General features: G+C 36.2%; 1 protein-coding gene and 1 long non-coding RNA gene across 8 annotated transcripts in view; one reads left to right on the forward strand and one right to left on the reverse strand.

Moving 5' to 3' along the window:
* Positions 1–17,941, forward strand: part of LOC135579623 (uncharacterized) — an 89,302-nt gene that overhangs the window by 51,835 nt on the left and 19,526 nt on the right. The window lies entirely within an intron of this gene.
* The window catches only part of BBOX1 (gamma-butyrobetaine hydroxylase 1), a 37,430-nt gene continuing 22,853 nt past the window's right edge, over positions 3,365–17,941 (reverse strand). Inside the window, exons 4-7 of the mRNA XM_065065471.1 lie at positions 9,977–10,082; positions 8,163–8,359; positions 7,266–7,432; positions 3,365–5,343 (exon numbers count right to left, since the gene is read on the reverse strand). Coding sequence (XP_064921543.1) covers positions 5,183–5,343; positions 7,266–7,432; positions 8,163–8,359; positions 9,977–10,082 — 631 coding nt within the window. The 3' untranslated portion in view covers positions 3,365–5,182. The remainder of the gene's footprint in view (positions 5,344–7,265; positions 7,433–8,162; positions 8,360–9,976; positions 10,083–17,941) is intronic.

Genomic DNA, 17,941 nt, shown 5'->3' on the forward strand with positions numbered 1-17,941 from the left:
TTGCTTTCTGATCTTTGCTGCTTTGAATGCTTCCAAAAATAACTTGAAAGGAACGCGTGGCTTGATTATTGCCAACGAGAGTAGTTATTGATCTAAATGTCTGCTTGGAAAGAGAGGACAGTTGAGAAACCATGCTCTGCTATCCACATGTTTAGGCCTTCTGCCTCATTTTGCTTGAGCTAATGGGGAAAAACACATATTGTGGTGTGGCAACAAAGGAAATCCTCTGCCTGCTTTAAAGTTATCGGGCTCTTTTACATATTAAAAAAAAAGTCATTAAAATACATAAAACATTTGACTTTAAATATATTTTGCTAACTAAACCACCTCATATCCTACAAAGCACCCAAAAGCAGGTCCTAATTATTTGGTTGACCAGATGCCCTTGATGCAACATGGAGCAGCCTTGGGGACACTCTGAACTGCTGTGGTCCTGAAGTCTCTTTGAAGCAGCTGGGAAAAACAGCAGCTTGTTGGTTGTTCCAGCTGCTTTTCTTGTTCCCCAGCACTGTCCTGCAGGAGGTGCTGAGATCCCACCCGCAGTGCTGTGTCCAGCTCCCAACATAAGAACACTGAGCTGTTGGAGTGAGTCCAGAGGAAGCCACCAAGATGATCAGAGGGCTGGAGCATCTCTCCTGTGAGGACAAGCTGACGGAGTTGTGGTCGTTCAGCCTGGAGAAGGCTCCAGGGAGACTTTATAGCAGCCTTCCAGTACCTAAAGGGGACCTATCATAAAGCTGGAGAGGGACTTTTTACAAGGGTATGTAGTGATAGGAGAAGGGATGAAGGCTTTAAACTGAAAGAAGTTAGATTTAGATTAGATATAAGGAAGAAACTGTTCACCATAAGGGTGGTGAGGCACTGGAACAGGTTACTCAGAGAAGCTGTGGATGTCCCATCCCTGGCAGTGTTCCAGGCCAGGTTGGACAGGGCTTTGAGGAACCTGGTCTAGCGGAGGGTGTCCCTGCCCATGGCAGAGGGGCTGGAACGAGGTGATCTTTAAGGTCCCTTCCAACCCAAACCATTCTATGATTCTTCGTTACAGGAGACCAGGAAACATTCTTTCCTCCCTTGTGTCCCCAGGAGGAGCAGTTCCACCCTCCTGCCCACATCTTGGTCCCCACAGCACCAGCACCAGAACAGAAAGGGTGGCTGCAAAATACTCTGACTCCCTTCCATGAGATTTCACCCCGTATCCAATATTGAGATTGATTTCAGCCAGAAACATCCCATTTTCTGCCACATCTATGCTTTAGTTAAAGTTTGATACCATGGCTATTTTCTAGAGGTGTTTTATTAATAGCTCTACAATTTCCTTTTCTAGACTTTAATCAATTGTGCTGTAGACAAATAGGTTTTGTACGAGCAGTTGCAATTTCCTTTCCTTCCTTTCTTTGATGTGGAGTGGATTTTTTTAATTTGGTTGGGTTTGTTTGTTTGTTTTTTTAAGTGTATTTTTTGTGTTCTTTGTGCGTCTCAGTCTTTACCATCTTTCTTGTGCTACTGGACTGGTGTAATGGGGTGGGGAAATCTTCTGCTGTAAGTTTAAAATGTGTACATAACATATATTTGTCATGTTAGCTTTTACCAAAAGTGATTTCAAATTCCCAGAATGAAATTTCAAATGTGGGCTTGCCCTAAACTGACAGCGTTATGCATGTGCAGAGCAGAATAAAAACTCATTCACTTTAGGAAGAATTTCAGACAAGATTGCTCACTATTTTCTCTGATTTGTGTCAGAAAAACATACAGTATAGAAAAAAATATATTTTTTTTTTTTCAGGAGTAATATATTGCACAAGCGATGAAAAGCTGCATTTAATTTGATAGATGTGTATAAAGGAATACATTTGAACCTGCAAAAATGGGCAGCTAATCCAGCTTTCTTCCCACAAGAAATCTCTCTGGACTGGGATTTACTGTCCACCCAGCCAAAAGAAGTTGGCACACACTGCAGGTAGCTCAGCAGTGGCTAAAATGGAGCCGTGCTGAAGTGATCCACAGATATCTGGATGTACTGAAATGCCCAAGATACTGCTTGCTTTCAGCAAGCTTTGAAAACTAGCTGGGAATCTCAGAGATTTAAAAAATATTTTAAAAACTGTACATGGAAACAATTCAGTGGGGTCGGATCCAACATCCATTGCCACAAAATGCAATGGAAGGAGGAAAAAAGCTAGCAAAAGGCATTGGCAAATAATAAAATAGACATGTTTTTTTTTTTCCTGTTTCCTGTGCTGTGAGCCCACTTGGTGCAGCCAGTTGCTGACCACGGGCTGGGTGGTTGATGCATCATGGCCAGCACAGATGTAACATGGTGCTATAGCTTCTGGACTACAACCAGCTGAGTGGAATCATGTCCATCAGCACCCTCTGGATACAGCCCAACACTGCTCAGAGTTGTCTTGCAAACATATATCACCAGCTAATTTCTCTTGCTGCTCCATTATTTAGCCCGAGCAGGATCTGATACAGTCATGTACTTTGCAGATAGAGAAATCTTCTCTTTTCCCAGTATGACTATAGTAGGATGCAAATGTGTTTAGCATTTAAATTTGTGATAGAGATAGTAGCTGGATCCTAGAAATTGAGCAGAGCTTTTGTAGCCAGAAACGTTAATTGTTGATTGTGGATCAGGTTTGGGCAGTTTGACCCTTTCACAGTTAAACTGGATACTGTGCCATAGCTCATGGAGGTGTTGCAGGGATTAGATTGTATTTGTGTGGTTTTTATCATTATTTGTATTCTACTCTACATGAAATACTTCATTGAATATCTAGTAGGTTGAATCATGTTTATATATTACACTAAAGGATTTATGTGCTGCAAACTGGATGTAAACAGGTTGTTTATCCTGTTGGGAACCTGGAACCCCAGCACTCCTACACCCACCCATCTTGTGTATGTGGCATATACCTGTGATCTGCAAAGATGGCTTTTTAAAAAAAATTATGTTATTTATTTAACACTGATAATACATTATTTTGGGGAAATGTGGACAGTTCAAGGAGGTGTGGGTATATAAAGTACAATGTATCTCAGGCATAAAGTGTGAACTTCAGGGATTTTTTTTTAGTGTGAGTTTTAAATAGGGCACATTTCACTGAGGAAAATAAAATCTGAGCAGTGCAAAATTAGGTCAATTGAGAACCTGGATTAATTTTGGTGTTGTTTTTGTTTGTTTGTTTGTTTTCCTTCAGCTGTTCAAAGCTATGGCTTTAGTTCTATTTTGACTATCAAGTATACGGGACAAACCTGAGTGGATCCAGGTCTCATCATACTGATGAACATTTGTAAATAATAAGAATAACTTCATATCTGTGCGGAAGATGTTATGTGGTTAGATGTGAGCCCAAACCAGTAATCAGTTCCATAGTAGCTTTTAATAAACAGAAATTTGAATAAAACAGTTTGCAGAAAAGTACAGAATAAAAGCAGAAAATATCTCTTTTCTATTAACCATTGGTATAAATCCCAAGATGTCTTGTTTTAAAGTTATAAATTGCAATCTTCATTAAATTGGTATATTAGGAATATCACAGTTAAAGCACAGTACTGCTGGTGTCCTACATAATTTAGATATTAACCTTTCCTCACATTTTCTCCTTTTTATAGAAAAGGCAAAAAATTTATTGTTAAAGGAGGCACTGAGAAATCAGATTACTCCTAAAATCCAGTTTTGTTATGCTATGTCTTAATGTCAAAACTGTGATTAAGAACATTTCACTACTTAGTAAAGAGGAATGGATTTGAACTGCACCATGCTGAGTCATGACTAAATCCTAATGTAGTTTTATTTTTCAGCTGAGATATCTGTTGACTGTAAATGATAAGTAGAAGCTATGGAAGTGTTTACAAGCTGATGTTAGTGTCTCACTTATGTTGGGGCTTTTTTGTGTCAGCAAATTGAATTCTACAGTTATTTAATCCTGTGTTGGCAGTTCTACTGTTTTAGCCCACTAGGAAGAGACTACAATTTATTTGACTTTCAAGGAATATTTTGAAGATAAACAGTGGAACAGAGCAGATCTGAGGGTGGAGGTGTGGTGGTTTTGTCAGGCGCTCAGCATGGGTGAAAGGGCGTCCTGTTAACTCTGCAGCTGTAAGGACAGTAAAGAATAAACTCAGTGGACATATTGTTGGGTATAAAAACTTCCTTTCTGAATTTGGCGTCTGAACATAGGGGAAAAAACCACTACTTTGGCTGCAGAAGTTTTTACATAACAACACCTCTATTCAAAATGCAACCTAAAGGAAAACATCCTGCAGACCAAGACTATCAGAGACATACTCTTTGGTGTAATAAAAATGCATCTGAGTCTCTTCTCTATCAGGTGCAGAGTCCATAATCATGTCTTGTGCTTTCCAGCTGCCAAGCAGCATTGACATTCCTCTTCCAGACTTTACTCAAAAGTCTTTCTGCCCTGCAGATCTTACACCTGTGCAGAGCATCTGATGGGATTTTTGACCCTATCTGCCATCTCTACACTGAGGTGTATTTCTAGTCCTAATGCAGAGGAAAACTGATACGATACATTCTCCGGTAGCTCTATAGTTTCTGAGCTTATGGACTTAAAAATGTAGGAAAAATTATTTGCGGCTGTGATAGTCATCACATGTACAGTGGGATATACAAAATAGAGCATCTGTTGAATGAGATCTTGTGTTAAGGCGGAGTTCTACCTAGAAGGGTGTATATATAAAAATAACTCCACGGCAGCGGTTTATTTTTACAATGAATTTTAGTTATGATTTATACAATAAAGAATGGCTCTCTGAAAATGGAGGAAGGTGATGTTCATAACAAACCTTTAGTAAGTAACACTTATAAGCTCTTTTCTGCTGCTCCTTTTTAAGCTTTCTGGGGAGGGCTAGTAGATTTGTGGGGACAAAGGAAGGCTTTGCAAAACCCAGTCAGTCCAGTTAAATTATAACTTTTCAAGCCACTTTGTTAAAAGGCAAATGAACTGACAGAGGTAGCAATGCATTTTATAGATTCAAAGACTAGGGCAAGGGTAAATCTTAAATTGTAATGAACAACAGGTTCCTTAGCTTATGGAACTCAAAATAAATTAATTATGTTAGTTTCTGAAAAGAAAACTTGGTTGGTTTGTTGGTTGTTTTTTTGTTTGTCTTTGAGGTTAGACAATCTAGGTTTTGCTCATTCTGGTTAGAAGAAAGTTCAGTCCCTATTCAGGATGTTCTTCCTGAGGAGCCGGAGCCTGGACATGACCACGTCCCAGTCCGCGTAGGCACCTTCCAGGTGACGAGTCACTTCTGATCCCGACTGGTAGCTTTGGCGACCGTGAAGCACACGCCAGTTATCAAATGTCACTATGTCTCCTAGAAAGAGGTTGCACCAAAAGAATCATTAGATGATGACACGTGGTCTTAGAAATATAGTTTTCCCATTCATCTTGTTGATCATATAGAATTCTGTCTCTGTGTTGGTGTACCAAGAATCTTGAGTTAAATTGCATTTAGGTAATTGATTTATGGCAGCTTTGCATAGAGATGTAGGTGTCGTTTATGCTTTTATGTTCTGGAAAATTAATATTTCTCATCTTAATGCCAAGAATGTACCATGATTATTCTTAAGCAACTATTAATATAAATTCCCTTGTGTTGCCCTTACAGAAAATGATGTTAATGATGTACTTTTTCTCTTTGATGTGGTAGTCCTGAGAGTGTGCTAGGCTAAGAACTATCATGTTTTGGATGTGCGTTGGTGATCTAAGTTATGTTTTCTTATTTCAGTCTGTAGCAGAGGGTATCAGTAATGAGAGAGCAGATGCTGGTCTGTGATTGTCATATCTACAAGTCACTTGTCTACAAACGTTAAAAGACGACCAACTCTGAGAACATCTTTGCAAGAGCAAACACAAGTGCATTGAACATCTTTCAAATGGGAACTCTTTTTGGTCAATCATTTCTACCCAAAACAGGATTTGAAAGGCTTGGTTTATCTTTGTTGTTCACCTAAACCATCCATTCCTCAAATGTTTATACCTTCCTATTAAAAAACTGATACATCATTTCTTACATAAAATTTCTCTGTGAGCAATAGTCAGGGAGCAACAGTTTCAAGTAGCTCAGCTGGAGATACACAGCGATGACATGGTAAGTCTAATTTAGTTGGTCATCCTCAACCAGAGAGGGCAGGTCCCTTTCTGCCTCTGCTTCTTGTATAACCAGGAGTTAAAAAGCAGAGCAGTAAGGGAGTCCATGCTGAGAAAAGCAGGACTTAAGGGGAAATGGGACGACAGCAAACCCATGGGGAGGATAAAAAGGGTAAAAGCCACTAGGATGATTTTAATTTGATCAGTCTGGTACTATTTTTGCTAAACACATCCTGCATTTCTCTCTCTGTTAACAGAATTTTATGAGAACAAAGTCAAGCCATTGAAAGTTAGGAAATCACGTAATTAAGGCTAGCATGCCATTTAAATTTTTCTCCCTTGTGTAGCACTGCTGTGATAAATCTCTAATTAGATAACCTTATATTCCTTCTTTCCTTCTCCCCCTCCCCTCTACCACCATTTTGGTGCCTTAATTGATGTGTTGGATGGCACTAATGTAGTGTGAGGTACTTTGTTTTACCATTTATTATGTGCTCTTACAAATTATTTCACTGCATGTTCCCACTAGAGAGAGATTAATTTCCTTGTAGACATTTTAAAGACACTAGCATCACAGTACATGAGGCAGTCAGATACACTAACGAATTTACTTTTGTGACATCTCTTGAGAGATGAGTGACTATTTGTAACTTTATTTTATAGCTAGGAAATGAAAGAACAGATATTAAGGCCAAAGTAGTTAAATATACGCACAGACTGACTTTTAAAGAGTAGAGGGCATTTTTGTAGCCTGCTTTACGTTGAAAACACAGCTCTATACGACAGGAACTGAAGTTTAGAGCTCTTTGCACTTCTGAAAATCTGCCTCCAGATGTCTTGCATAGGTCAACCAGATAAAGCAGCCCAGCAGCAGCGCCCTTCACAATTTCCTACATGGGATGGGGTTTCGGTGTAATACAAAGATACACTGGACTTATTAATAGGTGGACTCTATTTACCCCATTTTTGTTTTAATAGTGTAACAATGGCAAAATAAATCTATGAGATGGATGTAATGATGCAGCATGAATAAGTGATAGAAGGACTGAAATTTCCTCTCAGTGCCAGTGCTTAACAATGCTCAAGTGTTTTGACTGTTAGGAAAAACATGTGAAAAATGATTGCGAGGAGAAGCAACTTACTGACCTGGTTTCAGCTTGAAAGTAAACTTATGTTCTGCACTGTTTAATAAATCATTAAATTCCTTTAGAGCGGCATAAAACGGCCTCACTTTTTCAGCTGGTATGTCAAACACCGTGTCTCTTGTTGCATTATTATAATTGATGCGAACTGCTTCTCCTCTGGAATCCACACTGTGAAACAGAAGGAAAAGGAATGTATTATGTTGTTACCGAAACATTTTAACATGGTTAAACAACTGAACTCTCCTGCTGAAATTTCAGTATGTTTCTATAAATGAAATTCAGACTGTTATTGAGTTGGATTTTGATAATTAAGCCTGACTAGGAAAAGGGATAATCGGGAGAAGTGTGGACGCTTAATTTGCTTAAAAATCTTTCTCTGTGCTCTTTAGTTGTAGAATCATAAACTTTAAATTCAGAAGAGATTATGGACATTGGCATTTGATATATTTGTAGTGCATAGTTCATAATATAAATGCTTCAGATGATGACCTCTCTTTGGCACGGTACAGCTGTACATTGGCTGGAATTTAGTAGCAGACGGAGCTGCTGTTAACCTGTGTCTGTACCCAGGAGTTGCTCTAATTACCCCACTTCTAAACGGTGTGTGGGAAGACCAAACAAGGAAAACTATGCTGTGGTGGTACAAAGTACACAACGAGTCATCCACTGGAAAAACAAAACAAAGTCAAACACAATAACAAAAACAGAGACAAAAACTACCACCAACAACCACCCCTGACAAAATACAAAAATAATTAAAAAAAAAACCCAAAAATAACTATAGACCACATTAAATCAGTGCTTCTCCACAAGGTGGCAGGAGCAGACCTTCTCCTACCAACACATAACCCAGCGTACAATAGGGATTTTATATTTTCATGTTGTTGAAACTACTCACTCTATAATCCTTTGTTTACATTGCACAGCAAAATCACAGTAGTCGACTCCAACATCTGTATAGTCTACAGCAGTAGAGGACAGGATCTGATGCGCCTGAGGATTTTGTTTCTTCAGCTTGTTGGCTACATGAAATCCATCTACAACTTCACTTTCACCCCCTGCAGCTGTTTGCTTTATACAGTGGAGAAACTGAACCTGTAATGAATTAACATCTCATTATGAGAAGAATTAGCTTGAGTATTTAACAGGTCATTAGTATCAGCTCCCTCATATCTTTTTGCTGTTTTGTTTGTGGGTTTTTGTGTGCGTGTGTTGTTGTGGTGTTTGTTGTTTTTGTTTTCAGTGAAAGACTGAGTTCCTATTAGTGCAGCTTCACAGTGCTGTCACACAGGCAGAAAATTAAAGTAGCATGTTCATAAATCCATCCCATTTTTGGGATACCTTTTAACGGTTGCAACCTGTGATTCAACTGCAAAGCTCTGGTCTTGTGTCTTTCAGTCCCTCTTTGCAGCAGTCCTATAATTTTAAATGCATTGCGGTCTTATCTCAACAAGGAGGATTAGTTTTTCTCTTGCAGAAACAAAACCTGCTGTGAATTATCTGCTCGCAGAGGGATATGGTGGCTCTCGTGGAAGGCAACAGGCCCAGTGTCTCTATTATAAAGTAGGATTAAGAGAGGTTCATTTAACTTCACAGTGAAATTGCCAAGGTGTAAGATGGAGCGGAAAGTCTAAACTGGGCTCTTGGTTGCACCAGTGTAAATCTGGGCAGTAAAACTCCCCATGGCAGCAGAGAGCCCAGCATCACACAGAGTGTAACTTCATCTCAGCCCAATGGCACAAGTACACCTGTTTCATTTCTTACAAGGACATTTGAATGAAAAAGGTTACGCTCTTTTTCTAATATTTCGTAGCAAAGTGTGCACTTTGGCATAGACAAGACAGTGAACTAATTCACATCTGCTCTCTATTAATGAAGCCCTGTTCCATTCTTGCTCCACATCAGTGAACAGCATCTAAATGATTTTAATAGGTGATGCTAGTGTGAAATCTTTGGCACTTACTTGTGAATAAATCACATTGGCTTTTTATTTAAGTATAGAAACAACTGATACAAAGTACTGCAGAATAGTAGAAGGCGATGTTTTAGGTATGAAGCTTACAGAGACAAACTTTTCCAGGTTTATCTATCTTCATTTTTACCTGTTTCTTCTAGTTTCCAGTTCTCTGGTGAATTATGTGAATTAGGCTTTGATATGCCTGGGCCTAGATGAAAACGTATTCACTATGGTTGTTGTCCAGCTTTGCAGAATGCCCCTTTTTTGTCTACTGTGAAGGGATAAAAAGTATCTAACTTAAATCTAATCATAGAAATCGACATCTTAATTGTATTTCTTCTATTATGTTCTCCTCCTGAGGTGAATAAATGTGTCCTAAAATGTCACAGCTAGACTACAGCAGGCAGACATCCAACTTCTTCAATATAATGAAGACAGTATCAAAAGCACATACAGAACCTTAATGCTTTCTCATATGGTAAAATTCTCAATACTTTCCATTTAAAAATTATGGCATATAGTGCACTTCTTACGCAGAAGTTACATCATTATATATATATATGTATATATATATATATATATTTTGCATAGCCATGTGTATATAGATTGCTATATGCAGATTAATAGATTGTTATTTTTTTACATGGCTCTTTTAAGACAAAATTCAGATTCGCTGAACACTAACCATATTTTGTGTGATGATAGGAACATTTCCCTTTCCCATTTTGTGCTGTGAGAAAGCAGGCTGGCCTTACCCCAGGTGGATGCTGCAGAACGGGGTAATCAGTGTGAAAACATAGTTTCCCGGTTGTATAAGCCACGTTGTTAGCATCTGCTTTGTCTTGCACTTGCCAGGTTGGTCTTTATAATGAAAGGGAAAAGAGAAAAATGTGTTAAAAGAGCCAGTCAGCGCACACTGAAACTGTGAAATCACAGAAGAGTAATTCCATCTTTGAACACCCCAGTATTACAAAATTATAAGGAAACAATGATTTAGCAGTGTCCCCTCACCCCAGCAAAGGGGCTTATTTCAGCAGTCTTTCGATTCAAGGCACTAATTAACCAAGAGGTATTTGCTGGGATAAATCGTCATCTTAATTCTGAGGCTTCAGAAATAAGAGAGTGGAAGTTGTCCCGTTTCTTTTTCTCAACTTTCCGTTTTTCCCTGCCAGGTAGAGCACATAGTCAGTGAAGTATGAAATTGTTAAAGGCAGTGTAATTTTTCCCATTATTTTTAAAGCTTGATGATCTTGGAAAATACAGAGTCTCCTTTGCAGGGGGAATCTTTCCTGTAATCTTAAGACTTGCCACTAAAGGAAAACGTCTTGGTGAAAAACTTTGTGACTTCTTCCCGTTCTCTGATGCTCTTTCTGAGAAGTATGCCCATTTATTTAGTTACATAGTTTCTGTCTTAAAACTTGACAAAATTCAGTAGGAAAGTTTACTGATAACTGTAAAATAATCCCCCCCCTTAATTGTATTATGAAGACAACACAACCAAAGTCTGTTTTGAGCAACACGCCGTGCAGGAGAATTTAAGAGCAATAACCAAACCTTTTTTTGTAGACAGTTCACATGATTAAAGACAGTCCTCAGCAGATACACGTTGTATGTCCAGACATCTGTCTGGAAAAGTCTAAGTTGCCATACGCAGCCCATGTTATCACGGGAGCAAAATTGATTTAAAAGAAAATATGAAACTCATTTTCCCTTGTGAAATACTATACACCAAATATATTATGTTTCAGACGGTGTGCGTCTAGCGTTACAACTTAGTAATAGTTTAAAAAGAAAGCAGGTTAAAGAATGTGCAGACCGAAATGATTTATATATATAATATACAAAAACTTTTGTTCTAGAAGTAGTATTTAGTATAGGACCTATGCAAAATGCTAAAACTGAATTTCTAGGGGGTGAAAAAAAAATGGGGAACATGTGCAAATGTATTTAACTGCCTGGGGAAAATAATTTTTGTTATTTGCTACGGCACTTATTCATCTGTACATGACTTCAATGCTCAAGTGTGATAACTTTAACCACACTTTGGTCGTTCCCAATTCTATAGCCAAACAGCACATTATATCATCCTTGTGTTGAAGGTGGTGAGGTTCACTGTATCTTTAATTTAAAAGGCTCCAGTGTCACTTGATATTTCTAAAACAATTTAGCGCATTTTAGTTGTCTCTTTTAAATGCATGCATAAAATTGCTGGAATGGTAGTACCTTATCGTTGTGAGGTTTTGCAAAAGCAGTCAGTGTTTTCTGGGCTTTGCAAGGGGAGCTGGTTCCTGGGAACCTTCTGTCCATGCAAGGAGCTTCGGCCAAAGCTCAAGCTATTGGTTTGAAGTCAGGGATGAGTAAACAGGCAAATCGATGCTAATAGGGAACTTGGTGCTAAATATGTGAAAATCAACCTTACTTTGTCAAAGTCTCAGCTGAGCTGAAGTATATCTCAGTCATGGGGAGAGTGCATGAGAAACAAAGAAAGAAAATGTCAGTAATGTCAGAGGACTCTTGGCTGTTGGGGAGAGTGAAGCGATTTGGAATGGTTTATGGTTTAGTAATTAGGGTCAGATTTCAGCATCAATTCCTCAGGCTGTTTGACAGAGCAGGAAATTTGGCACCAGGCAGGTGTAGCAATTTTTTTGCATTAAGTAGCAATGTGAGCTCCGTCTCCCTGGACAGAAAAGCGGTCTGTCTGTTCCATCCTTATCCTTGCAAAATCGCTGCACTAGGAGCTGAAGCCACACTTGAATCATCTGATCTTGTGCTTTTTTCTTAACAATCTGAGTCTCATTCATGAGAAGTATGGGACCCATGTCCTTCTCTTGCAGCTGAAGCATGTACCAAGCAGACATCTAGACAAGAAAAAAGGCTTTTGTTTTTCCATTTGTCAGAGTTCTATTCATTACAGTTACATTTCAGTTTAAAATTCATGGCCCTGTTGAGGTAATGCTTTATTTGGCAAGCTTGCCCATTCCAAATTTAGCCTTTCATTTGTAATATTTGGTAGGTCTTGTATTTGGCTGCTAGCGAAATAGCAAGGGAATTACTCAAAGTTATTATTTTATTACAGTTGTAAAAGGCACCTCAGAATTGGATGCCAGTAAGAAATGAGCTTCTGTTTTAGAGGTGAAGAGATGGACTGTAAAATGTTGCTGTAAGTCTGTTGTTAAGACTGAAAAGTGAATGGAGTATCTGCAACTGCGACAAATATATAGGAGCACCAAGACAGGGCACTACAGTAACTGTATCTGAAAATGGAACAGGCTAAATTAGGAGAAAAGACACTATTAGGGAAAGATGGCTTTTCTCTTTCCTAATATTTTAGACTGGGTTGCAGCTATACACAGTAAAAAGATAAGAAGCTTGTTCCTTATAAAACACTTTAAAAACTCCTCATAGATCTCCAAAAAGAAGCTAAAAACGTTAGTCTTTTTCAAGACTTCACATGATGAATTACACATTTAACAAACACTGAGTTATTAAGCTGTTTGAATACAGTTCTCTAACTATTTTCTGATGTGTTTAGCCTGTTAACACTTCAACCACATCTGTACTAAAACATTTGAAACGAGTTTTGTGATTTTATTTTTAAAAAATACCTTATGGATAACTTCTTAACACATAACAATACAAAGTTTATGCATGATACTGCTTGTATTTTCCAGTATTTGAGGAATTCCTTCCTCCCTATTATTATTATTTTTTTGCACAGGGATCTTAGGAAAAAAATCCATGATCTATAGAGTCATTTATTTAAAAATAATTATTTAAAAGCAGTATTATGAATGTCACTAGTATGGTGATGAAAGCAGCTGAGCATTGCTGAAGATGTCAGGCTGCAACATATGTGCATGTGCCCAGGGAGTCAGTAGAGCAATAAAACAGAGAGCATCTCCTTTAAACAGGTTTAGTATTTTGCAACCCAACTTTCTGTTTACACCCTTTGTGATTAAAGAAAACCCTCTTAAAGAGAGGGAAAAGCTAAAACAACTCCATCTTAGTGTGCACTAGGACGATGCTCAGGAGCGGTGTCAAACCATGCAGGGGTCTGTAAAACACACATGCAAACAGATCATGCTTTTGTAAAATGTTTCCTATAGATTTCATCCACTACCAGAACTCCTCAATGGCCGACAGCATCCTTCATCTTGCACACCAGCTTGGCAGCATAGAATAGAATAGAATCATAGAATCATTTCAGTTGGAAGAGACCCTCAGGATCATCGAGTCCAACCATAACCCAACTCTGGCACTCACCCATGTCCCTAAGAACCTCGTCTAAATGCCTTTTAAACCCCTCCAGGGACGGTAACGCCACCACTGCCTTCGGCAGCCTGTTCCAGTGCCTGACAACCCTTTCCGTGAATAAATGTTTCCTAATATCCAATCTAATTGTGCATAATTATGCTGTACAAGTCTGGAAATTTGCCTATTACTGTGAGTACTATGTTTGAATAGGTATGGCTTTCCTGTACAGTCTTAGCAAAAGCATCCTCACAGTGCATCTTGGAGACAGATAAACCATGTCTGAACCAGGGAAATGAAAGCCAGGAGGTAAGGAATAGCACACTGGCCCCAAATCAGCTCACTGAGTCTGGCTCTGAGCTCCAGAGCAGCCTGCCTGTGTGCTTACAGTTAATTTCTCTCCTTGCAACTTGGCAACATACTCTGAAAAAGAAAAGTGTGTTCAACGGTTTTGGTCCTTCCCCTGGAAGACTTGGCTCTGCTAATATGCGCATTGTATCATACACATCCTCCCCCTTTTACAACTCTGCCTTTCCATTTGCACTGCAGCAGATGGTCTTTTTTTTCCCCTTCCAGAGTTGGACATTGATCTGTATGTAGCTTGTTGACTTTACCCCATGGCAGAGCTGGTTTTTGTTACCTGAAATCCAGACTAGTCTGCAAAACTGGTCTTTGGTTGTCAGGCTCTCTTTGACCTTATTCTCTTCAGATTCTAATTTAATATTGCAAAATCAACCTAATCATACACAGGAGCATATTATGGGCAATTTGGGCAAATCTAACCATGGTGGCTCAATTGGGATGATGTACACCAGACTTCAAGACTGTCAAACACTAGAACTGTGTTTAAAAAGAAAATAAAAAGATAAAACCAAACTAAATATTCGAACTACGATGTTTTCTTTTAAATGCAGAATTTGTAGTCAATTGGGAAAATTACTACAGCATTGAGACCTTCTTTTTACAACCTAAACAATACATGGATTATTATAGCAAATTGCTTTTGGAAAAGCAGAGAGACTTACAGCCTTTAATTGCCACTTTATTGTGAACCTTAATACTTAAGGAAACACAAAAATAAGGTTCAATCAATACCAACAGTAAATCTGTACTAGTAAATAGTAAATTAAAAAGTGAAAGGAGCTCTAACTGTTATTTGTTCAAATAGTGTGTGTTAAGACCACATTTCAACCTTGATCTTGTATGGAATATTAATAGGTAGGAGGATGTATGAAAGCACTGTTAAATGTGTATACATATATATCTATATATATAGATATATATACACCTCAGAATTCATCCTGACAAATTGCTTGTATTGAAACCATCTTTAAAGAGAGCAAACATAAATTCAAGCTGACTTTAAACAAGGTGAAACATTCAACAATTATTACTGTTTACAATCATATTAGGGAAGAGTCAGTGAGGGACAAAACTAACCTTTTTAATTGTAAAAAAAACCAAAACGTATACACAAAACACTACATACAAAAAAAATTCTGATAACACAACTGATAAACTGGCAAGTCTCCCTAGGGCAGTCTGAATCTCTTGTTAGCTGAACTTAGACAAGGAAAGTATATCCTGGCAGTTAATGTACATTTATACAGTGAGGGAATTTTCAGTCTCTCTCAAACATAGCAGTTGTCACAAGCTGGATGTTGCAGATGGTTTCAAAGAGATGCTTGACAGTAATTTTAAATAGCAAGGAGGATGAAGAGCTGATAGAGTGGTAGATTTTATCTTACAATGCTGCTGAGTTAAGTATCAAAAACTTTTGAATGAAAAACACGCTACAGGGCTCAGAAAATGGACAATAGGTGAAACACAGTGGGCTGCCACGTCAAGAACATTAGTCTAGAGGATTTAAAGATCATTTTAGAATCTAGGAAATACATCTATATCCAGCTCCTCATCCCTGAAACTTTGGGAAACAACTAAAGGTTCTGTTGTAACCCAAGCACAAATCCATGGTGTATGATGAAGGGGTTGTTATTGGTTTTGGTTTGGCCTTTTCCCCCCTCCCCTGAGGTATTTTGGAGATAAATATTTTCTTTTAGTGGTTTGCTTTAACCAAGAAGCAACATTTTTTTGTTGTTATCTGGGGCTGGCTGTATTCATTCCTAACTCAAAATGCTTATGCAGCTATCTGGATACAAACAGAAAAAAACCTTTCATCCTTAAGATACCGAGGGCAGCTGTGAAACATTCTCAGATATGATCAGGATTGGATACCCCTAAGAAGTTCCTCATATCTATTTTTAAGATCACATGAAAACAGAAGTAGAAAGCACTAATATTTTCAAAATGACGCAAGTTTTAAACTGAGACCGTAGTAGACTGCCCAACATATAAGTGTTTGACATTAGAAATGCTTTAAGTGGTAGAAAATGTTTTGTAGCACTGGATGAGGTTTCCAAGAGTCCTGCTCCCATTTATTCCAGTAGGATTAACCTGACTGAATCCCAGTTAACTTTGAAAACCACTTTTCCTTCTGGCACAGTAAGCAGAAAGTAGAAACTGCACCTTAATGGAAGTGCATTATCTTAACGACCCCAGCACATTTATACATTATTCCCTGTAACGCTTTACAAATGTTTATCACCGCTGCTGGAACTGACCAAAAAAAACCTTCATAATATTAATGCTATTTTAAAGCAGTTATTCTCTCCATCCTCTCTTTTTGAAAGACAATAAGAAAAAAGATATTTTAAAATGCCATTCTCACAGGCTGGTCTATAATACACGTTATAGGTTCCTTTCAGTTGCTGCCAATTTCTAGAGGGTATTTTGAGCCAGCTTTCCTGATTTGCGGTCTGGAGAAAAATTGTGCATGAACAGGTTAACTTTCAACATAAATGAAACAAAAATGAAGGATGGAGATGGAGTCAGAAGCAACTTATACACTGCTAGAAGCTGCTGGTCTATCACAATAGCTGCTTCCGTGCCTCTTAGAAATTGTTTGCTAAACCTGAAAGCTGGCAGCTTTTTTGGGGATGTTTTTCTCACCTTAAACTCCCCCACAATTCAGATTCTGAGATGATATGATATGATATGATATGTATGATATGATATGATATGTATGATATGATATGATATGATATGATATTATATTATGTAATATTATATTATGTAATATGATACGATACGATATTATATTATATTATATTATATTATATTATATTATATTATATTATATTATATTATATTATATTATATTATATTATATTATGATATGATATCATATTATATCATATTATATTATATGATATTATATCATATTATATTATATGATATGATATGATATGATATTATATATTATAATATATGATATGATATGATATTATATGATATGATATGATATGATATTATATTATATATGATATGATATTACATTATATTATATTATATTATATTATATTATATTATATTATATTATATTATATTATATTATATTATATTATATTATATTATATTATATTATATTATATTATATTATGATATGATATGAAATGATATTATATTATATTATGATATGATATGAAATGATATTATATGATTTTATACCATATGATATGATATGATATGATATTATATGATATGGTATTATATGATATTATATCATATAATATGATATGATATGATATTATATGATATTATATTATGATATGATATTATATGATATTATATGATATATTATGATATGATATGATGTTATATGATATGATATGATATTATATGATATTATATGATATATTATGATATGATATGATATGATATGATATGATATGATATGATATGATATGATATGATATGATATTATATTATATATGATATTATGATATGATATCATATTATATGATATGATATCATATGATATTATATGATATTATATGATATATTATGATATGATATGATATGATATGATATGCTATGCTATGCTATGATATTATATTATATTATATTATATTATATTATATTATATTATATTATATTATATTATATTATATTATATTATATTATATCATATTATGTGATATGATATGATATGATATTATAGTATATGATATGATTTGATATGATATGATATGATTTGATATGATATGATATTATATTATATGATATTATATGATATTACATTATATGATATGATATGATATTATATTATATTATATTATATTATATTATATTATATTATATTATATTATATTATATTATATTATATTATATTATATTATATTATATCATATTATATTAAATGATATGATATGATATTATATTATATTATGATATGATATGATATGATATGATATGATATGATATGATATGATATTATATCATATTATGTGATATGATATGATATGATATGATATGATATTATAGTATAGGATATGATTTGATATTATATTATATTATATTATCTTATATTATATTATATTATATTATATTATATTATATTATATTATATA

The sequence above is a fragment of the Columba livia genome, chromosome 5 (assembly GCF_036013475.1).
Source record: "Columba livia isolate bColLiv1 breed racing homer chromosome 5, bColLiv1.pat.W.v2, whole genome shotgun sequence".
In the NCBI taxonomy this organism is placed as follows: domain Eukaryota; kingdom Metazoa; phylum Chordata; class Aves; order Columbiformes; family Columbidae; genus Columba; species Columba livia.